Source organism: Hypanus sabinus, chromosome 16 (genome assembly GCF_030144855.1).
Source record: "Hypanus sabinus isolate sHypSab1 chromosome 16, sHypSab1.hap1, whole genome shotgun sequence".
NCBI classification, from domain to species: Eukaryota; Metazoa; Chordata; class Chondrichthyes; order Myliobatiformes; family Dasyatidae; genus Hypanus; species Hypanus sabinus.
The window spans coordinates 34692177-34713438 of record NC_082721.1 but is presented as its reverse complement, the minus strand read 5'-3'; the positions used below and the strand labels follow the sequence as shown (position 1 = coordinate 34713438).

General features: G+C 42.0%; 1 protein-coding gene across 1 annotated transcript; it reads left to right on the top strand.

The window, feature by feature from the left end:
* Positions 1–1946: 1946 nt before the first annotated feature.
* Positions 1947–20478, top strand: LOC132405814 (complexin-4-like). The gene is made up of 3 exons (XM_059990814.1): positions 1947–2134; positions 19147–19234; positions 20260–20478. Exons 1-3 carry the CDS (start codon positions 1947–1949, stop codon positions 20476–20478), a joined length of 495 nt encoding a protein of 164 aa, XP_059846797.1.
* Positions 20479–21262: the final 784 nt, after the last annotated feature.

The window sequence follows — 21262 nt, the reverse complement described above, 5'->3', positions numbered from 1 at the left end:
TGATTGCACTACTACTACTATTGGAGGAAGTGAGTGATATTCAGAAACCGTGGCTAGATGAGATTACAGAAAAGGAGGGTCAGGCCAACTGGGACTTGAAAGTGAGGATTATTAATGGAAGGTATTCAAGCAGTGGAGCCAGGGAAGTAGTGTGTGATAGGTTTATATGATTTGATTAGAACATGGGCACCAGAGTTTTGGATTAAGGTTGATAGAAAGTGGAAAATGGGAAAACTTCGGAGCTATTGGAGGATATAAAATCAATGGAAGAGATATAGCATAGAGTCATTAGGGTATTAATGAAGATTACAGGTATGAAAATAGATCAGATGTGTTAAATGAGTTATTCACTTAAGCAAGGAATATCAAGAGTTTAGGAATAGACAGAACAACCTGACTGGTATCCCATGCCCAGTTAAATTGAAAAGTGGTGGGAAATGACCACAGTGTGGGGTTCTCCACCACTGGACAGGGAGGGGTGAAGAATCTCCATGATTATTGTAGTAGTGAATTTTAGAGCAATTTTTGGGTTTAGGACATACAAATTTAGCAATTGACTTTGGGCTACCGGTCTTCACATCTGAATATGTATTGTGAATTTAATTTGGAATGCAGCTCTGAACAATGTGTTCCTCAAAACTGTGAATCCCTCACCAGACAATGCTGATTAAAATTCACTTAAATATCTGTGGTGTGGATGCAAATCAGGAAGTGTGAAGCTTGAGCATAGTTTCAAAGAAAGCATCATCCATATATTGTAAATATGAAATTGTCCTTTGATGTTTAGCACATAAAATATGGAGCCCCACAATGGGCCAGCAGACCTTTCAACTGAAAGCATCTCCATATGATGCCTGCTGTACCTTGTTTTATCAAATAAAGCAGCTGCTTTGTATCTACCAGTAATTTTCTCCGGTGATTTCATTCACACGACAACATGTACCATCTCAGACGGCCCCATGTCCAATCAGTTATAAGAAATGTATAGGACACTACTCAAAGCATTGACTATGAATGTAAGGATGAAAAAGCATTACATTGTTTATTCTTGTAAATTTATAATTATGAATAAAGTTTATTTTGATATAAAACAGCGAATAAGCACAACAGAACAGATACTATTTGATTACTCCCTTGTTTATAGCAATAACAGATTTCCCTTCCCTTCAATCTTTCCCTGCTCCCTTTCTTGTTTCTTCACATACCCAACAGGCGTTCCTCACTAACATGTTGCAGCCCCAAAGCATTAACTCAGTTTCTCCCTTCACAAATGCTGTCTGCTCTGCTGACTGTTTTCTGTTTCCATTGCAGATTTGCAGCAAGCCCTCTACCCTGACTTTGTTTCAGACATGCTTGTGCAGTGTTACTTTGCTCGATGAATAATACAGGAACGCATACATAGAACATGACGCCACTACCACCCTTGGCAACAGATTCCAGCACCCACCACTCTCTGTGTAAAAAATTAGCTCTGCGCATCTCCTCTGACTTGCCCACTGCCTTGTCATATGAGACATCTTAGCCCAGAGAAAAAGATGCTAACTGTGCACTCTATCTATGTCATGTTCCAATAGAAACAATTTTTATTATGTACCCTCTAATAATATTTCATGGATTCTTTCAAATAATAAGCATTTATTTGCTTCATTTTAATGTCACAAAATATTAATTGGACGGGTCTTACAAATGCGAAAGCAAGCTCTCACTATTTGTGGGATTCATTTCTCAAACATAAATGCTGTACCTCCTTTAAAAGGGGAAAATGGGCCAACAGATCGGAGTAGTGAAGAAGCCCAATACTTCACTGTGGCATCTTATAATGATTTAAGCCGTTTAGCTCGATGTCTACCAATTACACCCAAGGCTTATCCATCCTTCACGCGCACTCTGTTCCAGGCAACACCAGCTTGCTTTCCCTCCCTGTAATTAGACCAGTTTCTGCCAAAATGACATTCTTCCTCAAAACCATGATCAGTGGAAAATTAAAAGATCTTGGAGGAGGAGGAGGAGGAGGAGGAGGAGGAGGAGGAGAAGAGGATAAAGCAGCAGAGGGAGATGGAAAGCCAACTCCACAAAGCACTGGAATGACCAGGGAGGAGTTTGAGGAATATCAGCGGCAGCTTTTGGAAGAAAAGTGAGTGCTACCACAGTAGAAGGAATTGAAAGGGAAAGTGTAAAGTTGTGGGAAGGCAAACTAGGATGGTTTTTATAATGTAAGTCTGTGCACACAAAACAAAACAGTATCAAAATTAAATGTGTTAATGAAATTCTAAACTTTTCTATTAATTCAGAGAAATCCTCTGTAAGGAGTAGAGAGCACACATCATCATTAGTTATGCAATTTTAAAAAAAGGGAAGGCAGGAAATAGAGTGACTGTCTACTGTACTCTGTTAACTGGAATGAATGTTCGTTTGCTTAATGTCTTCCTAGAATTAGTACACAGTGACCACTGAAATAAACTCTAGAGAAATACACTTTAATCACAAAAATGAGGAACTATTCAGTTGTAAATATCACAATCCAAGCTTAAAGGTACACAACAATACTTCCTGAGGGTTAATAGCCATTATAGGCCATGCTGTTTGAAAACTGTCAAGCATTCAGTTTAGCAAGGATTGCCACATTCCTCCCCAGGAGTGAAATAACTGAATGTATCAGCTGGAGTGCTGAGGAAAGAGAACCACAAGGGTAGCCTGCTGACACTACAGTATATATGAGAGGAGTGATCCTGGACTAGAGGAGGGGAAAGACTCAGCCAGGTTTTTCACTTCTGACCATCTGCCAATAGCTCCAGCGGACAAGTTGTGACAGCAGACATCAGAGTGGACAGGATTAGGGTCAGCTGTGGTGCCTGTCACTGTTGAACCTCATACCAGGTTATTCGGTAAAGGCATTAGAGGACAGCTGGCACATTGTGAGGCTGTGTGTCAGGGAGCACTTGGGTAGAGTGTGAGGATGGTTAGTTACAAGAGTGGAGAGAAATCATAAAATCATCCAGGTTAATAAATTGTGTTGGAGTTAATAACTTGAACTAATTTGCAAAAGCCTTTGACGTGTTTTTCTAAAGATGCATACTTCCTGCTATCAAATGTAAAATGGAAGATCAGGCCTCGTTAATCCTTTATTCAAATTCTCTTCGTGTAAATTTACTCAGCATTTCAATTTTACATTGACTATACTTCTTTGATTTTTAACCCCCTCTCTAAATTCCAGATTTAAAATGGTCAGTGACACAGTGGGCATTTTGGATTATTCCTTATAATCAAAATATACAGTACATACTTTTCCACTATTCTACATTGTGAAGCCAATATTTTCCACCTTTTAAAATTTATGCAACCCTACCCCTGCTCCAGCTCTTTCTTTTCTTTACTTCCAGTTCTCGATGGCTTCCAGAATTTCAAGCCTCACCTTCTCCCTTCCCCTTTGCACCCTCTGTGTGACCTGCCTTCACTCTTAAACTGGGGTTGCTCATAAGAAAGAAATCCATGATCCAGCAGCTGTAATAACATCCCAAGAAATGTGTTTACCTTAATAGGTGCACAGTTACACTGTCTAGGTTATTATGTTTTTGAAATACCTCAGGTAACAGAATGGAGTGAGGTGACACATTATATATGAGTTGTGAGAATGGTTACATTAATATAATCTCTCATCAGTAAATGAATAACGACTGATTGCTTTCAATGAATAACTTCATCCGCTGGAGAACATTCAACTACAGATAAGATGCAACCTTTTCTTCATACAACAGCACATTTAGGTGTTTGTCAGATAGACGTCAGTGGATTTCATTGCTACTTGAGCACCTAAGAAGCAAATCTAGGCTACAGCAATACAGAGGGAGTGCTGCTTTGTCAGAAGTGTAGTTTTTCAGGTGGAACTTTCAATACTTCAAATGGATGTAAGAAGTCCTTTGGCACTATTTCGAAGAACATTTATCCATCAGTCCTAATAAATATTTATCTGTCAGGCGGCACTGATGAAATGTTGACTGGTAATTACCATAGCAATATTTGTATTACCTTAGTCATAATCAAAGACAACTACAGTAAAGAAACAGGCTCTTCAGCCCATCTAGTCCATACCGAACCATTTAAGCTGCCTAGTCCCATCGACCTGCACCTGGACCATAGCAAATATATTGCAAACTTTATGCAGACTGTGAGTGCTAAATAATGAATTGTAACCTGGATAGGGCAGCCTGCTTAATTTAAGCTCAGACTGGAAAGTGCTTAAACTGAGCGGCAATAGATCTTCTTATAAGCTGACATTTCTATGGTTTATATTGAGTTTGACTGGGTTCTAATGTGGGGCTGTGTGAGTACACATGTAAATGTGGAAATATATGATGATGTTGTTAACCCTTTTGAATTGTAGCTGTGGAAGTATGAGCAATGATTGGATAAACTGAGCTAATTTCTTCGGGTCTGGAGAAAAGACTTAACTGAGATGTCTAAAATTCTGAGGGTCCTATATAGATGAAATGGGAAGTCCCATACCAGAAGGTAGCGGACTCAGACTTAATGTAGTTTGTAAGATGAGGGAGTAGGAGTCAGGGATCTGGGAAGTGGAAGCAGAAACAGCCACCACACTTCAGTGGTACTTGGACATGCTCCTGAGGAGCAAGATAACAGGCCCAGTGCTTGAACTGAGAATTACACCGTGGACTCCTTTCTCAGCCATCATAACTTCCTTCAGTGTTGCAAGTGTTCTAAGTGTTATTGACTCTCTGATTCTCTCTGGAGTCCCTGATAATTACAGAAATGTACCAGGCCTTCAGGGACTTTGCTGCAAACCCAGGGTCACATTCCTAAGGTCTGGGAAACCCAGGCTGTAGTTGGTGGATGCACACACACAAGCTGGAGACTGGGTGGAAAAATGTTTCAGAGTCAACTCCGTAGAAGCATTTGAGAAGACTCTCTGAACTTGTAATAGTCTTGCAACAGCTGCACTACCACAGTTGAGCTTCAGCCTAGTTTTGTAGCATGGAGCACAATACATTGCTGATGAGACATGATTGGCCCAGGGAAAAGTCAATCGAACTCGGTTCTGCTCCAATTTTGTACGCTCTTGGCAGCAGTTGCCAAGTAGAGGACACGAGGACGCAAGCTTCATTAGGCAAGGGTGAATTAAAAAATTGTGCTGTAGTTTTTCTATGTTTCTATGTTCTAAAAAAGAAAGGTTCAGTGGGACTGTTGGCTCTGCTGGTTGGCAGGACTCTTTCACTTGCTCGTCAAATGCTGGGATATGCCCATCCCACACCAGGGCTGTCAGTTCATGGAATGGCATCTTCCATCCTTTCCTGGTGAAGGATGCAGGTATAATTTATCCCATGTCTGAACATGGCACTAAGGACAAGTAAAGCAAGCACAGCTGGAGAATTTTAAAAGTTCTTTTCATATTTCATTTTGTTGCACTTCTCCTACATAACATGTTGCTAAACTTTGGTATTGCATTTAATGCAGCTTTGGTTATGCAATACATCCCCCAACTTCCTCTCCAACTCCACCAATATCATGATACTGAGCCACAAATCACTAGGTATCCAGTTTAATGTCCTGCATTTCCCACGTTATCTCCCAGGGTGCCAAGAGGGACACTACAAACTGGTCTCGGTGGCTCAGGTGAGGACAATTTGAGGCTCCCATTCAAACCCTGAATAAAAGGTGTGGCCTGTGAGTACACCTGCCTATAGGCGAACATCAGTTAAAGAAAAAACTGAAGCAAAAACACTATAGATTCTGGAAATACAAAAGAGGAATTGTTGGAAATGTTCAGTGGGTCAAGAGGCATCTGAGAGTAGAGTGAATATTTCCAGTTGAGGACTCTTCAGCAGAAGACAAAATTGAGAGAATGATCAAGGCAAGCTGCAGAGTGGGGGAAAGTGGAGAGAGCAGAGGAGATGTCCAGACTCTGGGGCAGATGAAAGTTGTCGAGATGACAATCCAAAATTGGAGACAGAAGAGAGAAAAAAGAAAGAAATGGAAGCAGGTACAGCCGCATTCGTAGAAGGAAGGACTGAGCAGGCTGAGCTACAATGAAAAGGTTGCTGGAGTTGTCTGCTAACACTCCCTGTCTAGGCATTGAGGGGTGGACTTGGTGCCAGAAAGGAGACAAATTGTGGAATTGTTACCTTTTCAAGCTTAGACCATAGACCATAAGAGATAGGAACATAATTAGGCTGTTTGGACCATCGAGTCTGCTGTGCCATTTTATCATGGCTGATCTATTTTCCCTCTCAACTTTATTCTCCTGCCTTCTCACTGTAACCTTTCATGCCCTGAGTAATTAAGAACCTGCAAACCTCCATCTTAAATAAGCCCAATGACCTGGCCTCCACAGCCGCCTGTGGCAATGAATTCCACACATTCACCATCATCTGGTCAACAAAATTCCTCCTCATCTCCATTCTAAATGGAAGTCCCTCTCTTCTGAGGCTGTGCCCTCTGGTCCTAGACTCCCCCAATATAGGAAACATCCTTTCCCCATCCACTCTGTCGAGGCCTTTTAACATTCGATACGTTTCAATGAGATCCTCCCGTATTCGTCTAAACTCCAGCAAATACAGGCCCAGAGCCATCAAACGCTCCTCATACGATAACACTTTCATTCCTGGAAACATTTCTTGTGAACCTTCTCTGAACCCTATCCAATGTTAGAATATCCTTTCATAGATAAAGGGCCCAAAAATGCTCACAAGATTCCAAGTAAGGACTCACCAGGGCTTAATAAAACCTCAGCACTTTTCTTTGCTTCATATTCTAGTCCTCTAGTACTCACCACTGACTCAACCTATAAGTTAACCTTTAGGGAATCCTGCACAAAGACTCCCAAGTCTCTTTGTACCTTGGATTTTTAAAATTTTCTCCATTTAGAAAATAAGCTATGCTTTTGTTCCTTCTACCAAAGAACATGACCATACACTTCCCGACTCTATTCCATCTACCACTTTTCTAGATCTGTCTAGGTCCTTCTGTAGGCTCCCTGCTTCCTCAACATTATCTGCCCCTCCAAGTATCTTCATATCATGCACAAATTTGGCCACAAAGCAATCAATTTCATCATCCAAATCATTGACATGTAACATAAACACCAACACCACTGGTCACCAGCAGCCAATCAGCAAAGGTTCCCTTTATTCCCACTCTTTGTCTCCTGCCAATCAGCCAATCTTCTGTCCATGCTAGTATCTCCTATGGAATACCACGGGTTCTTATCTTGTTAAGCAGCCTTATGTGTGATAATTTATCAAAGGCCTTCTGAAAATCTAAGTGCACAGCATCCACTGATTTGCCTTTGCCTATCCTGCTTGCTATTTCCTCAAAGTATTCCAGCACATTTGTCAGGCAAAATTTTCCCTTAAGGAAACCATGCTGACTTTGGCCTATTTTTGCATGTGCCACCAAGTACTCTGAGAGCTCATCCTTTGAATCTCCTCCAGTATCTTCCCAATCACTGAGGTCACACTAACTGGTTTACAATTTCTTTTCTTCTGCCTTTTTCTCCTCTTGAAGAGTGGAGTAACATTTGCTATTTTCCAGTCTTCTGTAATCATGCCGGAACCTAGTGATCCTTGAAAGTCATTGCTAATGCCTCCACATTCTCTTCAGCTACCACTTTCAGAGCCCTATGGTGTATCCATAAGAGATAAGACATCGGAGCAGAATTAGGCCATTCAGCCCATCGAGTCTGCTCCGAGATTCCATCATGGCTCATCCTGGATCCCACTCAACCCCATTCACCTCCTTTCTCGCCATATCCTTTGATGCCCTGACTGATCATAAAACTATCAACTTCTGCCTTAAGTATACCCACAGACTTGGCCTCCACTGCAGTCTCTGGCAGAGCATTCCACAGGTTCACCATTCCCTGGCTAAGAAAATTCCTGCTTTCCTCTGTTCTAAAAGGTCGCCCTTCAATTTTGAGGCAGTGCCCCCTAGTTCTGGATACCCCCACCAGAGGAAATATCCTCACATCTACCCTATCTGGTCCATTAAACATTTGGTAGGTTTCAATGAGATCCCACACCCTCCCCCACCCCGCATTCTTCTAAATTCCAATGAGTACAGACCTAAAGCTGCCAAATGCACCTCCTGTGTTAACCCCTTCATTCCCAGAATCATCCTTGTGAACATCCTCTGGACTCTCTCCAATGACAACACATCTTTTCTAAGATATGGGGCCCAAAACTGTTGACAATTCTCCAAGTGCATCCTGACAAGTATCTTACAAAGCCTCAGCATTATCTCCTTGCTTTTATATTCTACTCCCCTTGAAATACATGCCAATATTGCATTTGTCTTCTTTACCACAGACGCAACCTGTAAATTAACCTTCTTGGAGTCTTGCATAAGGGCTCTTAAGTCCCCCCGCATCTCTGATGTTTGAACCTTCTCCATGCACTATTTTTCCTTTTACCAAAATGTATTTTTATAAATTTCCTACCACTGTATGCCATCTGTCACTTTTTTGCCCATTCTTCCAATTTGTCTTAAGTTCTGCTGCAATCGCATTGCTTCCTCAGCACTACCTACCCCTCCACCTATCTTCATATCATCCACAAACTTTACCACAAAGCCATCAATTTCATTATCTAAATCACTGAAAACAATGTGAAAAGTAGCGGATCCAATACTGGCCTCTGAAGAACTCCGCTAGTTACTGGTAGCCAACCAGAAAAGACTTCCTTTATTCCCACACATTGCCTCCTGCCTGTCAGCCATTCCTTTATCAATGCCAGTATCTTTCCTGTAAAACCATGGGCTGCAGGTGACTGTGGTGGAGGCAGATACAATAGGGTCTTTAAAGAGACTCCTGGACAGGTATATGGAGCTCAGAAAAATAGAAGACTATGGGTAACCCTAGGTAATTTCTCAGGTAAGGACATGTTTGGCACAGCATTGTGGGCCATAGGGCCTGTTTTGTGCTGTAGGTTTTCCATGTTTCTATATGCTTATCTTGTTAAGCAGCCTCATGTGTAGCACCTAATCAAATGCCTTTTGAAAATCTAAGGAAATAATATCCATTGCCTCTAACTTTGTGCACCCCACTTGTTACTCCCTCAAAGAACTTTAACAGATTTGTCAGACAAGATTTGCCTCTACAGAAACCATGCTGACTTTGACTTCTTTTATCAATAGTCTCCAACTACCCTGGAACCTCATCCTTAATAACAGACCAACACTTTCCCAAACACTGACATTAGACTAACTAGCCTATTAATTTCCTTTCTTTTGCCTTCCTCTCTTCTTAAAGAGTTCAGTTTCACTTGCAATTTTCCAGTCTTTTGGGACCATGTCAGAATCAAGTGATTCTTGAAAGATCATGACCAATGCATCTGTTAACTCTTCAGCAAGCTCCCTCAGTACTCTGGGATGTAGTCCGTCTGGTCCAAATGACTTTTCCACATTAAGACCTTTGAGTTAGCCTAACACTTTTTCCTTTGTAATATCAATGGCATTCACTCCTGCTTGCTAACACACTGGACCTCCAGCACATTGCTAGTGTTTTCCACAGTACAGTACCCATTAAGTTAATCTGCCATTTCTTTGTCTCCTTATACTACCTAGTCCATCTGGCTCAGCTGACATATCTACCTGCAGAGCTTTCAGCTTCCCAAGCACCTTCTCTCTAGTAATAGCAGCTGCACTCACTTCTGTCCCCAACACTCCCGAAATTCTGACATACTGCTAGTGCCTTTCAAGGTGAAGATGGATGCAAAATACTTATTCAGTTCATCTGCCATTCCCTTGTCCCTCATTACTATCTCTTAAGTGTCATTTTCCAGTGGTCCAATATCTACTTTCGTCTCTTTTACTCTTCATACTGTATATCTGAAAATATCTTTGTTATTATTCGCGAGCTCACTTTCATATTTCATTTTTTCCCTCCTTATGGTTTTTTTTCGTTGCCTTTTGTTGGTTTTTAAAAACTTCCCAATCCTCTGCCTTCCAACTAATTTTTGTTCTGCTATATGTCCTCTCTTTAACTTCTATGTTGTTTTGACTTCCCTTGTCAGCCACAGTTGTGTCATCCTGCTTTTAGAATGCTTCTTCTTTGAGATGTATCTATCCTGTGTCTTCCTATTTTCTCCCAGAAACTGCAGCCATTGCTGTTCTGCCGTCATCCCTGCTAGTATCCCCTTCCAATCCACTTTGGCCAACTCTTCTCTCATACCTCTATAATTCCCATTTAGTCCACCTTATTACTGATACATCTGACTTTAGCTTCTCCCTCTCAAATTACAGGGTGATGTCTATCATATTATGATCACTGCCTCCTAAAGGTTCCTTTACCTTAAGTTCCCTAATAAAATCTGGTTCTTTATACAACACTCAATCCAGAATAGCCTTTCCCCTAGTGGGCTCAACCACAAGCTGCTCTAAAAAGTTATCAAATAGGCATTCTATACATTTCCTTTCCTGGGATCTAGCACCACTTTAATTTTCCCTATCTGCATGTTGGAATTCCCCATGACTATTGTAACATGGTTTTTTTTAAGGTGTCTTTTCTGTCTCCCATTGTAGTTTGCAGCCCATATTCTGGCTACTGTTCAGAGAACTGTTTACAACTCCCATCAAGGTCTTTATACACTTGCAGTTTATTTACTCCATCCAAAAGAATTCTATGTCTTCTAATCCTGTGTCATCTCTTTCTAAAGTGTTGATTTCATTTTTTACCAACATAGCCACCCCATGCCCTCTGCTACCTGCCTATCCTTTTGATACAATGTGAATCCTTGGATGTTAAGCTTCCAATTCTGATCTTCTTTCAGCCACTATTCAGTGATGCCCACATCATACCTATCAATCTCTAACTGCAAAACAAGATTACCTACCTCCTTGTATACTGTGTGCATTCAAATATAACACCTTCAGTCCTAAATTTGTCACCACTTTCAATTTTGTCCCCACGTAACATCTCAATTGATCCGACTGACTGCAATTTTGCCCTATCATCTGCCTGTCCTTCCTGATGGTCTCATCGCCCACTTCATCTACTTGTATACCAACTGCATCATCCTCAGCCCTATCACTCTGGTTCCATCACTCTACCAAATTAGCTTAAATCCTCCTCAACAGATCTAGCAAACCTGCCCCCTTGGGTTCAGGTGTAACCCACCCCTTTTGTACAGGTCAGATGAGATCCCAAATCTGAAGCCCTGTCTCCTGCACCACTTCCCCAATCACACATTCATCTGCTAAATCATCCTATACCTACCCTCAGTCACGCGTAACACAGGGAGCAATCCAGAGATTACTACCCTGGAGCTCCTGATTTTCAGCTTTCTACCTAGCTCCCTAAGCTTCAATCCCTTTCTGGGAAGGAGTGGGAAAGCCACGGAGAACAAGAGAATGAAGGTGTTACGCTGCTCTCAGTAAATTGTTAGGTATTTGAGTGAACATGTTTTTTTATCTGGGTGCACAACTCGGAAGATCCCATTAATTTGCTGCTTTGTTTATGGCACTCTGTACAAAGTCCAACACTAGTCTCACACAGAGTAGCTGGAAGCACAGGGTTTCCTTTAGGGATATTGATCATGTACCGTATGCTGCCATATATAATGCAATATGACATAACGTGACACAATATTGTTTAATATCATGCAATATCTTACAACATCACTCTTCAAGGTTTGAATCTCTCCGCTGTGAAGAGCTGGATCTAATTCCTGTTTAGATCTCGTCAATGCCTTCAATTATTTTGTTCAAAAAGAGCAACCTGTATTTGAGGAAATGTGGTAATGATCGAGCCAGTAAACTGGGCTAAGTAACCTTCTACTTTACGAAGCCAGGTAACTAGTGCAATCCAGGATTTGAGGCTAAACATTGACAGCAACGGCTTAGGGTGAAAGAGGATTTACCTGTGACACACAGCCAGTGACCAGGCTGTGCATGAGGAGAGGAAGAGACAACATATAAAGCCAAACCCTACCCTTGGATGAACTGCCCAGACTATGAATATATTTATCAGCAATATCTTTCTTTTTATTTGCAGCATCAACATACAAGTGTTACGATGCAGGAGTATCCAATGTTTTGGTTAAAAGGTCTTAAAATACATGTACCCCATCAAGCCACAGGAGCATGTAAAATGGCCAATAATTTGGATAATTGGTTTATTATTGTACATTCCGAAGTACAGTGAAAAACATTGTTTTGCTTTCGGTCCAGACAGATTATTTCATCGCTTCTAAGTGAATAACCCAACCAGTCTTAGTGTTCTTATTTCCAATGTATTCAGATGCAGAGCCTGCTTTCTCAATCAGCAAACGTTTATCATTTTGTGTACAAAGTCAAGGCTGCCATATCAGAGGAAAAATGCTGTCAACCAATGCTGCTTCAGATGACTTCTTTAATTGAGCCACTGTCTGGCTTTTAGGTGGATCTATGACCCAATTCAGAGAGAAGGGTAATTCTCTGAAAGTCCAGCTTAATGCTTAATCCTTTAACTGTAATCTCAGAAAATGATCATATGGTTATCTATCAATCTTGGATGTGAAGTCATGCAAATTTGAGGTGGACACAGCCTTAATACCTCAGATGACAGTCCTCTGTTCGGTACTGTACTTAGAGCCTCTCTACAAGCCACTTAGAGTCATAGAGTCATGGAACACTACAGAACAGAAACAGGCCTTTCAGCCCATCTAATCCATGCTGATCTGATCTCCTGCCTAGTCCTATCTACAAATACCTTGACATATCCTTTCAATCCCTTCCCACTATGTAGCTATCTAAATTTCCCTTAGATGTTTCAATTGAACCCACATCTACCACTTCCTCAGTTCATACCATACTCACACTACCCTTTGAGTGAAGAAATTTCCCCTCCAATTCCCCTTTCATCTTTCATCCTGAACGTCTGACTCACATTCAACCTGTGGGATCTTCTTGCAGTGTCTACAGTATTCTCCAGGAAGCACAATGTACAATGTGGGCTGAAGTTATTCATATATTGATTCACCACTCCACATAAAATGTGTTTCATATGCATATTTATGCAGAAATAGATCACACTACTTCCTTCCTTTAAAGAAGGTATTCTTGACATGTATGACAATTACAGCTTCAATATATTAAGAGGCTTACACAGGTGTTTAGAATTCCTTAATGCTGGGGCAACACAGTGATGCAGTTCATGCTGTCACAGTTTAACTCTAACCTCTGGCATTTGTATGTTCTCCATGTGGTATTATACTAATTGTTCCAGTTCCCTTTCACATCGCAAAGGTGCACTGCTACTGTGAAGTTACCTCTCCTGCAGGAGGATTTGGGGAAGTGGCTGTGAGATGTGAGACAGCAGATGACAGGGAAGCCAGAGAGAGAATGGAATGGGACTGGTTGAGATACTTTGCTGGGAGTCAGGAAAGACTTGATGGGTCAAATGGCCTCCTTCCATGCCACCCTTATAATCAGTGCCTAATGTACCCTCCCTCATTATCCTCACCCACTCTTAATTATTTGCTGAAGCCCACCACCCCTGTTGGGGCACCTACCTCCAAAAGCAGCTCGCCAGAGTCCTCTGTCCTGAGCCAATCATTCAAATTATCCAAAGTATAGCTCACCTTCTCCTTCATCTCCCAGAGAGGAGATCATTGGATCTTCTATAACATTTTTTTTGCAGGGTAGGATTGTTGCCTGATGCCTAACCCTCCTCCTTCTGCAGCTGGGCTTGGGACCATCCATGGCAGAGTTTTACCTGCTCACTTTAAATAATTTTCATTTCGAGTTCACTCTTCTCTATCTTATTGAGTTTGTGTTCCATCTGACTTTTTAGTAAATGCGATACTTGTCAAAACCTACAATATACCTGATTGGTTTCAGGCTGTTGTGTATGTGTGCATTGTGAACTGAAATACTAGTAATTCAGTTTTTTTTTGTCTTCTCTAAGTATTTTTGAATGTGATTTTGCCGTGTACTTATGGTCATTAAACAACTGATCTTAAGTTTAAGTCTTAAGGCTAAACTTTATCTCATAATATCATTCACTCTGTGTAGATAGCTTAATTGGCATTTCTGTTGACCATTCTAATACAAACAAGCTGCTTTTCTATTTGAATCAGTCCTTCAGTATTTCGCATACATATTTCCTTCTTCACAATGCCGAAGGCCATTCAGCCCATCAAGTGAATGCTGGTTCTCAGAGCAACCCTGTCAGTCTCATTTATTTCCCTGAAACTGATTTTCTCTCAAATGCCCATCCACTCCACTTTGATTCCTTTTACTGCCTACCCACTTTAGGGGCAATATAATTGCCCCGACAATCAGCTCATCCTTGCGATGCGGAAGTAAGCCAGAGTACAAGGTAAAATCTATGTGGTCATAGGGAGGATGAACAAACTTCACAGAGACGGCATCAGAGGTCAGCACTAAACATGTAGAGCAGGCGCTTTAAATCATCTGCACTACTTGCTGGGCCATTGCTCCACCCGATGTTTCATTATGAAGTTACTGTTTGAATAGATTTCTAAATTATTTGGAAATGGAAAATTATTAAATCTGCTGCATGCAATTCATAATGGAGTTTCTAACAGCACAGCCTACTGTTCACTTTACCTGCAATAAAGTTAAAACTGACATCTCTCAGCTGATTCATTATTGAAAATGGGAATGTTGATTCAATGTTTAAATTATGATAAGGTACATTAATTCCTCTTGAATTAAAATTTCAGGTCAACAACCCTTTATCAGAACTGAAAAAGTGAAGAAATAGGTCTGTTTTCCATTGCAGAGAGAGGGGTGTGCTCAGAGAGCAAGGGAACAACTGTGTTAGGATGGAGATCAAGGTGATCTAGATCATGGTACCATCCAGGTAATGGACAGACGCTACCATGATAATCTCTGTAAAGTCCCCATTATCCCTTCCAGTATAAAACTGACTAGTTATCTCACTACTGCAGTTCTGACGATGAGCCACTGACCTGAAATGCTGACAGTGTCTCGTTACACATGTACTGCCCGATGCTTGATGTTTCCAGGAATTTCTGCTTTCGTCCCTTTGTGTTTTCTGCTGGACACGAAGAGAAATCACAGTCATAAAGTAATACAGCACATAACCAAACCCTTTGATACAACTCGTCCATGCCAACCTAGATACCTGTCTAAGGTAGTCCTATTTGTGGGGTCATTCTCGTGAGCTGTTGTCCAATGCCCGCAATCCTATCTTAGATAAGGGACACAAAATTGATCACCATATTCCAAGTGTGGTCTGAACAATGCCTTATAAAGCCTTGCCATTACATCCTTGCTTTTATATTCTAGTCCTCTCGAAATGAATGATACATTTCATTTGCCTCCTTATTGCCAACTCAACCTGCAAGTCAACCTTTAGGGAATCCTGCACAAGGATTCTCAAGTCCCTTTGCACCTCTGATTTCTGAATTTGCTCTGCTTAGAAAATACTCTATGCCTTTACTCCTTCTACCAAAGGGCTTAACAATTTACTTCCTTACACTATATTCCATCTGTCACTTCTTTGTCTATTCTCCTAATCTGTCTAAGTCTTTCTGCAGACTTCCTGCTTCCTCAACACTACCTGCTCCCATCTACCATCTTATCAATTGGAAAACCGGCCACAAAGCCATTAATTATGTCATTGACATTTAATGTGAAAAAAAGTGGTCTCAACTCCGACCCCTGTGGAACATCACCAGTCACTGGCAGCCAACCAGAAAAGGTCCCCTTTATTCCCACTCTTTGCCTCCTGCTAGTTAGCCAATCTTCTATCCATGCTAGCATCTTTCCTGTAAAACCAGGGGCTCTTAACTTGTTAGGCAGCCTCTTGTGCAGCACTTTGTCAAATGCCTTCTGAAAATACAAGTAAACAAGATCCACTGACTCTCCTTTGTCTATCCTGACTGCTGTTCCTCAAAGAATTCCATCAGATTTGTCAGGCCAGATTTCCTCTTGAGGAAAACATGCTGACTTTGTACAATTTTATCATGTGCCTCCAAGCACATGGAAACCTCTATTGTGCACTCTGGGCTTCTCGTAAATCCTTGTCAGTACTTGTGTTGCCATTTTGTCCTGTTCACCCCCTAAATGGTGACACTTTGCCCTCTCGTCTTCTCTGCACTTACTCCATCCTCTTTTGGGTTTTATTCACCCGTTACGTCTCTCACCATCGGCCAACTCCTTCTGCCTTTTCAGTTGGCCCTGTCGATTACACCCAGCATCGAACAGGGCGCTGAGCTTGCTCTGTGCTCATCCTCTCATGGATGGAACAAGCGCTAGGCCTTTCATTCCACAGTCTGCTCGCCCACAGCGGTCTCAGTGGTACATTTTGCCTTTCACACGATTACATCTATTCTGTTGTTTCACTCCCAGTCAACAGGTTTACTGACTTCCTGAACCTTCGGAAAGCTTTGGCCTCTGAGACAGTTTCTCTTTGCCTGCTGCAGAGTTTGGAGTTCCTGTGATCAGTTTCAGCAATGCTCTGTTCTCCTGCCTCACAAGATATCTCCAAACCAATGTATTTTTCTCCAGAACCAGTGTGTTAATTGTTCTGGGTGTATTTGAGCCCCTCTGTAGGGCTGGTAAATACTCCCTGTATAATCTCTAACATTGATACTGATGGGCACTTGATGAGCAAAAGAGATGTTCCTGTGTTGCATGATTCTTGGACTCCTTTTGTTCACATATCAATAATCAGCTAGGTCACACATTCCATCCTACAGTTCAAACAGCAGACAGATCCAGAAATGAATTAAGAATGTTTTATTAGATAGAAGTGAGGTACACCAGTATGAACCTGCGGTGAGCTTTAGGACAACCAGTTCAGCTGATCTAATTGCGTAACTTGCTATATACAATCCCACTCATCTCACAGACTTTCCCTCTCCTCCGACCACGAGAGACCACTGACGTTCATGACCTATACACTGTCCGATACACATACCAGCTCCGCAAGAGAGAGTCTTTTAGGAGCTTGTTTTGGTGAAATTGAGAAGAACTTCAGGCAGAGTGGCCCAAGCATATCAAGGCACCTGGATTCGGGTCCTGGACCGTGGTCCTACCCAGTACTTGGACAATTTAAACATTGGCCCACATAGGTTGGAGGCCCAAATGTCAGGTACGGAGGCAAGGGCCAGGCTGACTTTGCTCGCTCTCCCGTGAATGTTCATTCCTTTCTTTGTGGTGATGAGGCTGTGAACTGATTCAGCTGCTGTGCGTTTCTGCCCCATCAGTGTGAAAACTGGGGACTGAGGCTTGGGCCCTCTCCGCTGCTCATCTGGGACTCAGTCTGGTTCAGAATACTATTGGCTTGCTTCTGCTGTCTTTTTTTTCTCTCTCTTTCTCCAGTGGTTTTTGTTTTCCTGTGTTTTTCATCGGGTTATTTAAGTTTCTTGCTTTGTGGCTGCCTGTAAGCAAGCAAATTTCAAGGTGTATAATTTATACATTCTTTGATATAAATGTGCTTTGAATCTTCAAACCTTTTGAATCATTGAGAGTCTGGGGCCAAATCCTAGTCTCACAACTGGCAGCAGTACAGCTGTCAACAAAATAAGCTTTCAGGATCCTATTTTCTAGCTTTTCCCACAAATTACAAGCCAATGTGCAGATAGAATATGGAACTTATTGAACCCAATTTATGGCCATCCCAGGGCCAATTTTCGCAGCTAATGATCAGTATTCAGACAGACCAGTTTCCAGGTACGTCTGTTGTGTCCTAAACACGGTGTACTCATCGCCATCATTGCGTACTTGTGGACTTTCCATGAAATAAAGACATGAGTGCTCTACACCATTTGTAGGACCTGGCTAGGAATTTGGATGTTGCAGAAGGTTGCCAGTCTCATTTGGATGTTTATAGTAGCATTGAATCAATAATGACACATTCTTGAAAGGTAGAGGAACTGATCTCATTGTCTTTCACAAGAGAAGTGAAATAAATCAGATGGATGCAACTGACCCAGTAACACTGAGGCTCAAGAAATGTGACTGACACACAAGAACAAATTACAAGACAGGAAATACTCTTATAGTCATTGGTACGATATTGACAAAAGGGCAACTGTGACAGGCACAGCCTGCGAAAGATGCCCTCTCTAGTTAAATAGTCAATTACTGGTAGATGTTCACAGTAATCCTCGCCTCTCATGAATCAGCCAAGTGACTCTTTCCTAGATATGAACTGAAATAAAGAAGACAATTTACAGGAGGACATTCAATCATGTAATACCAATTCTTGTAATTCTTACACTTTCCTCTTTGGCTCAACTATAGCCAGATTGATTAATTTATTTATCACGTGTACATCAAAACATTACTTGAATTTTTTTGTATACATTAACATCCAACAGAACCTAATGATGTGCTGGGCAGACTGCTAGACTTCCGATGAACGTTTGGGCTCCAATCTTCAGAATTGACCCCAAACTAGTTGATAACAAGACCCTGAACTCCAGGCTCAGACACCAGCCTCACAGACTCACTCACCCTTGTGCTTCCTTGCTCATATGGACATCTGATCCAGGGATCCATAGATCTGGGATGGCCCAATATTCACGGATATCCTTCATCATCTGTCCACATGGCTGGCTTTCAAGCGCAGAGTTAAAGCCTGGACTCCAGATATCCCCATCACTGGCCTTTAAGTGCAGATTGAAGGGCTGGACTGCAGATGTCATTCATCACAGGTTCACATCACTGGCATTCAAGTGTGGTACCTAGATGCCGGCCTGACCTCTTAACTCCCCAACATCCCCGTCTCTAAACCCCAATCTGACCCCTAGTTGCCCTCTCTGTCCCCAAAACCATCCATACGAACTTAAAAAGAACTGCATTAAGTCTGACCCACGACCTCAATGCTGAGTCTCCCTATGACTGCCCATAGAACTGGAGTATGCCATGTTGCCACTCGATTATTTCTTGGCAGATCTGTACCCCAGCACTGCAAATGCTTCTGGATCAGTAACAATTTTATTAACTTGAACTAAATAGGTTGAAATGAAAGCAGCCTCCAGCAGTGAGAGTCCAACCCACGGCATCCTCAAACAAACCTTCCCAAAAAGTCCAAGAACCAAACTCACCAAATTTCCTTGGCATCGGTCTCAGATTAAATGGAACCAAGGTTAAAATAGCTAAGCACCTAACAAAGCTTTGAACTCAGTGACTTAAAATGTAATTTTCTTCCTGTTCTAGAATGGAACGAGACAACGCATTTACCCAAAGAAAAGCAGAAAGGGCAACGGTTCGATTGCACATGAGGGAGAAATACCGTCTACCACAGGTAGGAGGGATTGATCACAGGTAGTGAACACCAAGGGCAGGGTAGATGAATGGATCTCATTGTCATGAATAGGAGTCATGGACTGAACCAGGACACAAGGGGTGCAGGAAATGAACTCAGTGTCACACATTAGATGAATGACCACTATCACATAGAAGTGACTAAGAGTAAAAACGTTACTCTGCAGAAGATATGGTGATTGGCACAATGTTGGCAGAGGGACAATGAGGACAGGTACAGCCCAGGAAATGTGGTAGATATGCAGCAGTGAAAGGGCCCCATGATAGTGTAGTGGTTAGCATGATGCTACTACACTTCAGGGCATTCCGAAGTTTGGAGGTCGAGTCCGGTGCCATTCCATAAGGAGTCTGTACGTCCTCTTCCAGTGGGTTTTCTCACTGCTCCAGTTTCCTACTACAGTCCAAAGGCATACCAAGTAGGGTGATTGGTCATTGTATATTGTCCCTTGATTAGGTTAGGGTAAAATTGGGATTGAGAGGTTGCTGAGACAGCATAGCTAAGAGGGCGGAAGGGCCTACTCCACATTGTGTCACTAAATCGAATAAATAAATACTCAATACCACAAATAGTGTAGCACTCCAACAGCTGTCCACAAAATGCAAAGACAACTCAGACAGAGTTCTGGTTAACTCTATCAGAAAATACAGTCTTGGGGGCATCAGCTAAGCTCAAAATCCCTATAAAGCGATACAGCTGGCAACATGGACTCTCTGGGCCACAGACCAAGAATCTCACTGTGGCTGGTTGCTGTGCTGTCTGTATGACAGTTAGAGTTTCAGAGAAGAGAGATGACAATATCAAACATCTCACATGAGTCAATAGATAAGATACAGTCTCTGGTTGTGGTGCAGATCCCCACTTATTATGTATGAAGAATGCAAGTGTATGAGCAGTTATGATTCTCTATCTTCTCATCTTTGGATGGGTAAAGAGATGGAGGAGGTTGCTGGAAATGATGTGATGGGCTAACAAGATTTAAATTCCTTTATTTGTGTTCCACTTAGAACGACAAAGATGAGAGTCAGCTGCAGATGGCAGGGGGCGACGTAGACCTGCCTGAGGAACTGGCAAAGATGGTGCAACAGGATGAAGAAGAAGAAGAAGTTAACGATTCATTCCTAGGGACTATTCAAAACATGGACTTTGACACGCTCAAGGTTAAGGCCCAGGAAACGTTCACTGAGATAAGACAGACAGCTGAGGAGAAATGTTCTGTGATGTAACATTGGTTAAATCTGTAAGACACTGACTCCATTGCATCAGAATTCCTCATCAATATGTTTGCTGTAACGAGGCCTACTGAAGTAATGAAATCAGAGGCATTGACACTGCTTGGCACATTCTTTATGCTTTAGTTATTTACTCTCCAGATTTCTGGTGAGGATCTCTAAGCCAATCTGCATCTCACTTCCCTGGATTTTGCTTGTCACGTTGACACAATCCCCATATCTATCAGGCAAGCAGAAACACACAAGTGGTCTGAATGTACACTGTACACCCCGGAACCAAATGGAAATTCGTCCATTCACTCCGCCAGTATTACTATTGATGTAACTGCCAGTGTTACAAAGAGGACAGCACTCCATAAAATGCAAGCCCAGCCTGAGTTTGCTTTGCCAGAATTGAAAGTTGCACCAGTTCCTTGGATCTTAAGTAAAACTTTCCCTTACAGATATAACAAATCCCAGGAGAAACAGTGATTCCTTAGGACTGGAAGGTTGGCTGCAGTCTCCACGTGGTAGTCATTTTTCCTGAAGCAGCCAGTGGCATTTTGGGGCCTCGGTGGGGTAGAAGCAAGGTTGCGACACTGCCAAGTCTAAAACTCTGCCCAGCTAAAGCCCACATTAAGGGCTGCTCTTTACAGATATCATAGGTGGGCTTCGTTTTAAGCCTATTTAAGCCCATGTGGGCTGAGGGTAATTACAAGCACTTCAAATTGATAGTCTTCACTCAGCAAGAAGGAAGATGGAATCTAATTCCTGCTTGCCCATTTGCTTCAGTGTGTGG

Bases quoted from the DNA above. Each gene is read 5' to 3' on its own strand.
- LOC132405814 (XM_059990814.1), top strand. From the start codon at position 1,947: ATGACATTCTTCCTCAAAACCATGATCAGTGGAAAATTAAAAGATCTT. The intron at 2,135-19,146 runs GTGAGTGCTACC...TTCCTGTTCTAG, and splicing joins CGGCAGCTTTTGGAAGAAAA to AATGGAACGAGACAACGCAT. The intron at 19,235-20,259 runs GTAGGAGGGATT...TGTTCCACTTAG, and splicing joins AGAAATACCGTCTACCACAG to AACGACAAAGATGAGAGTCA.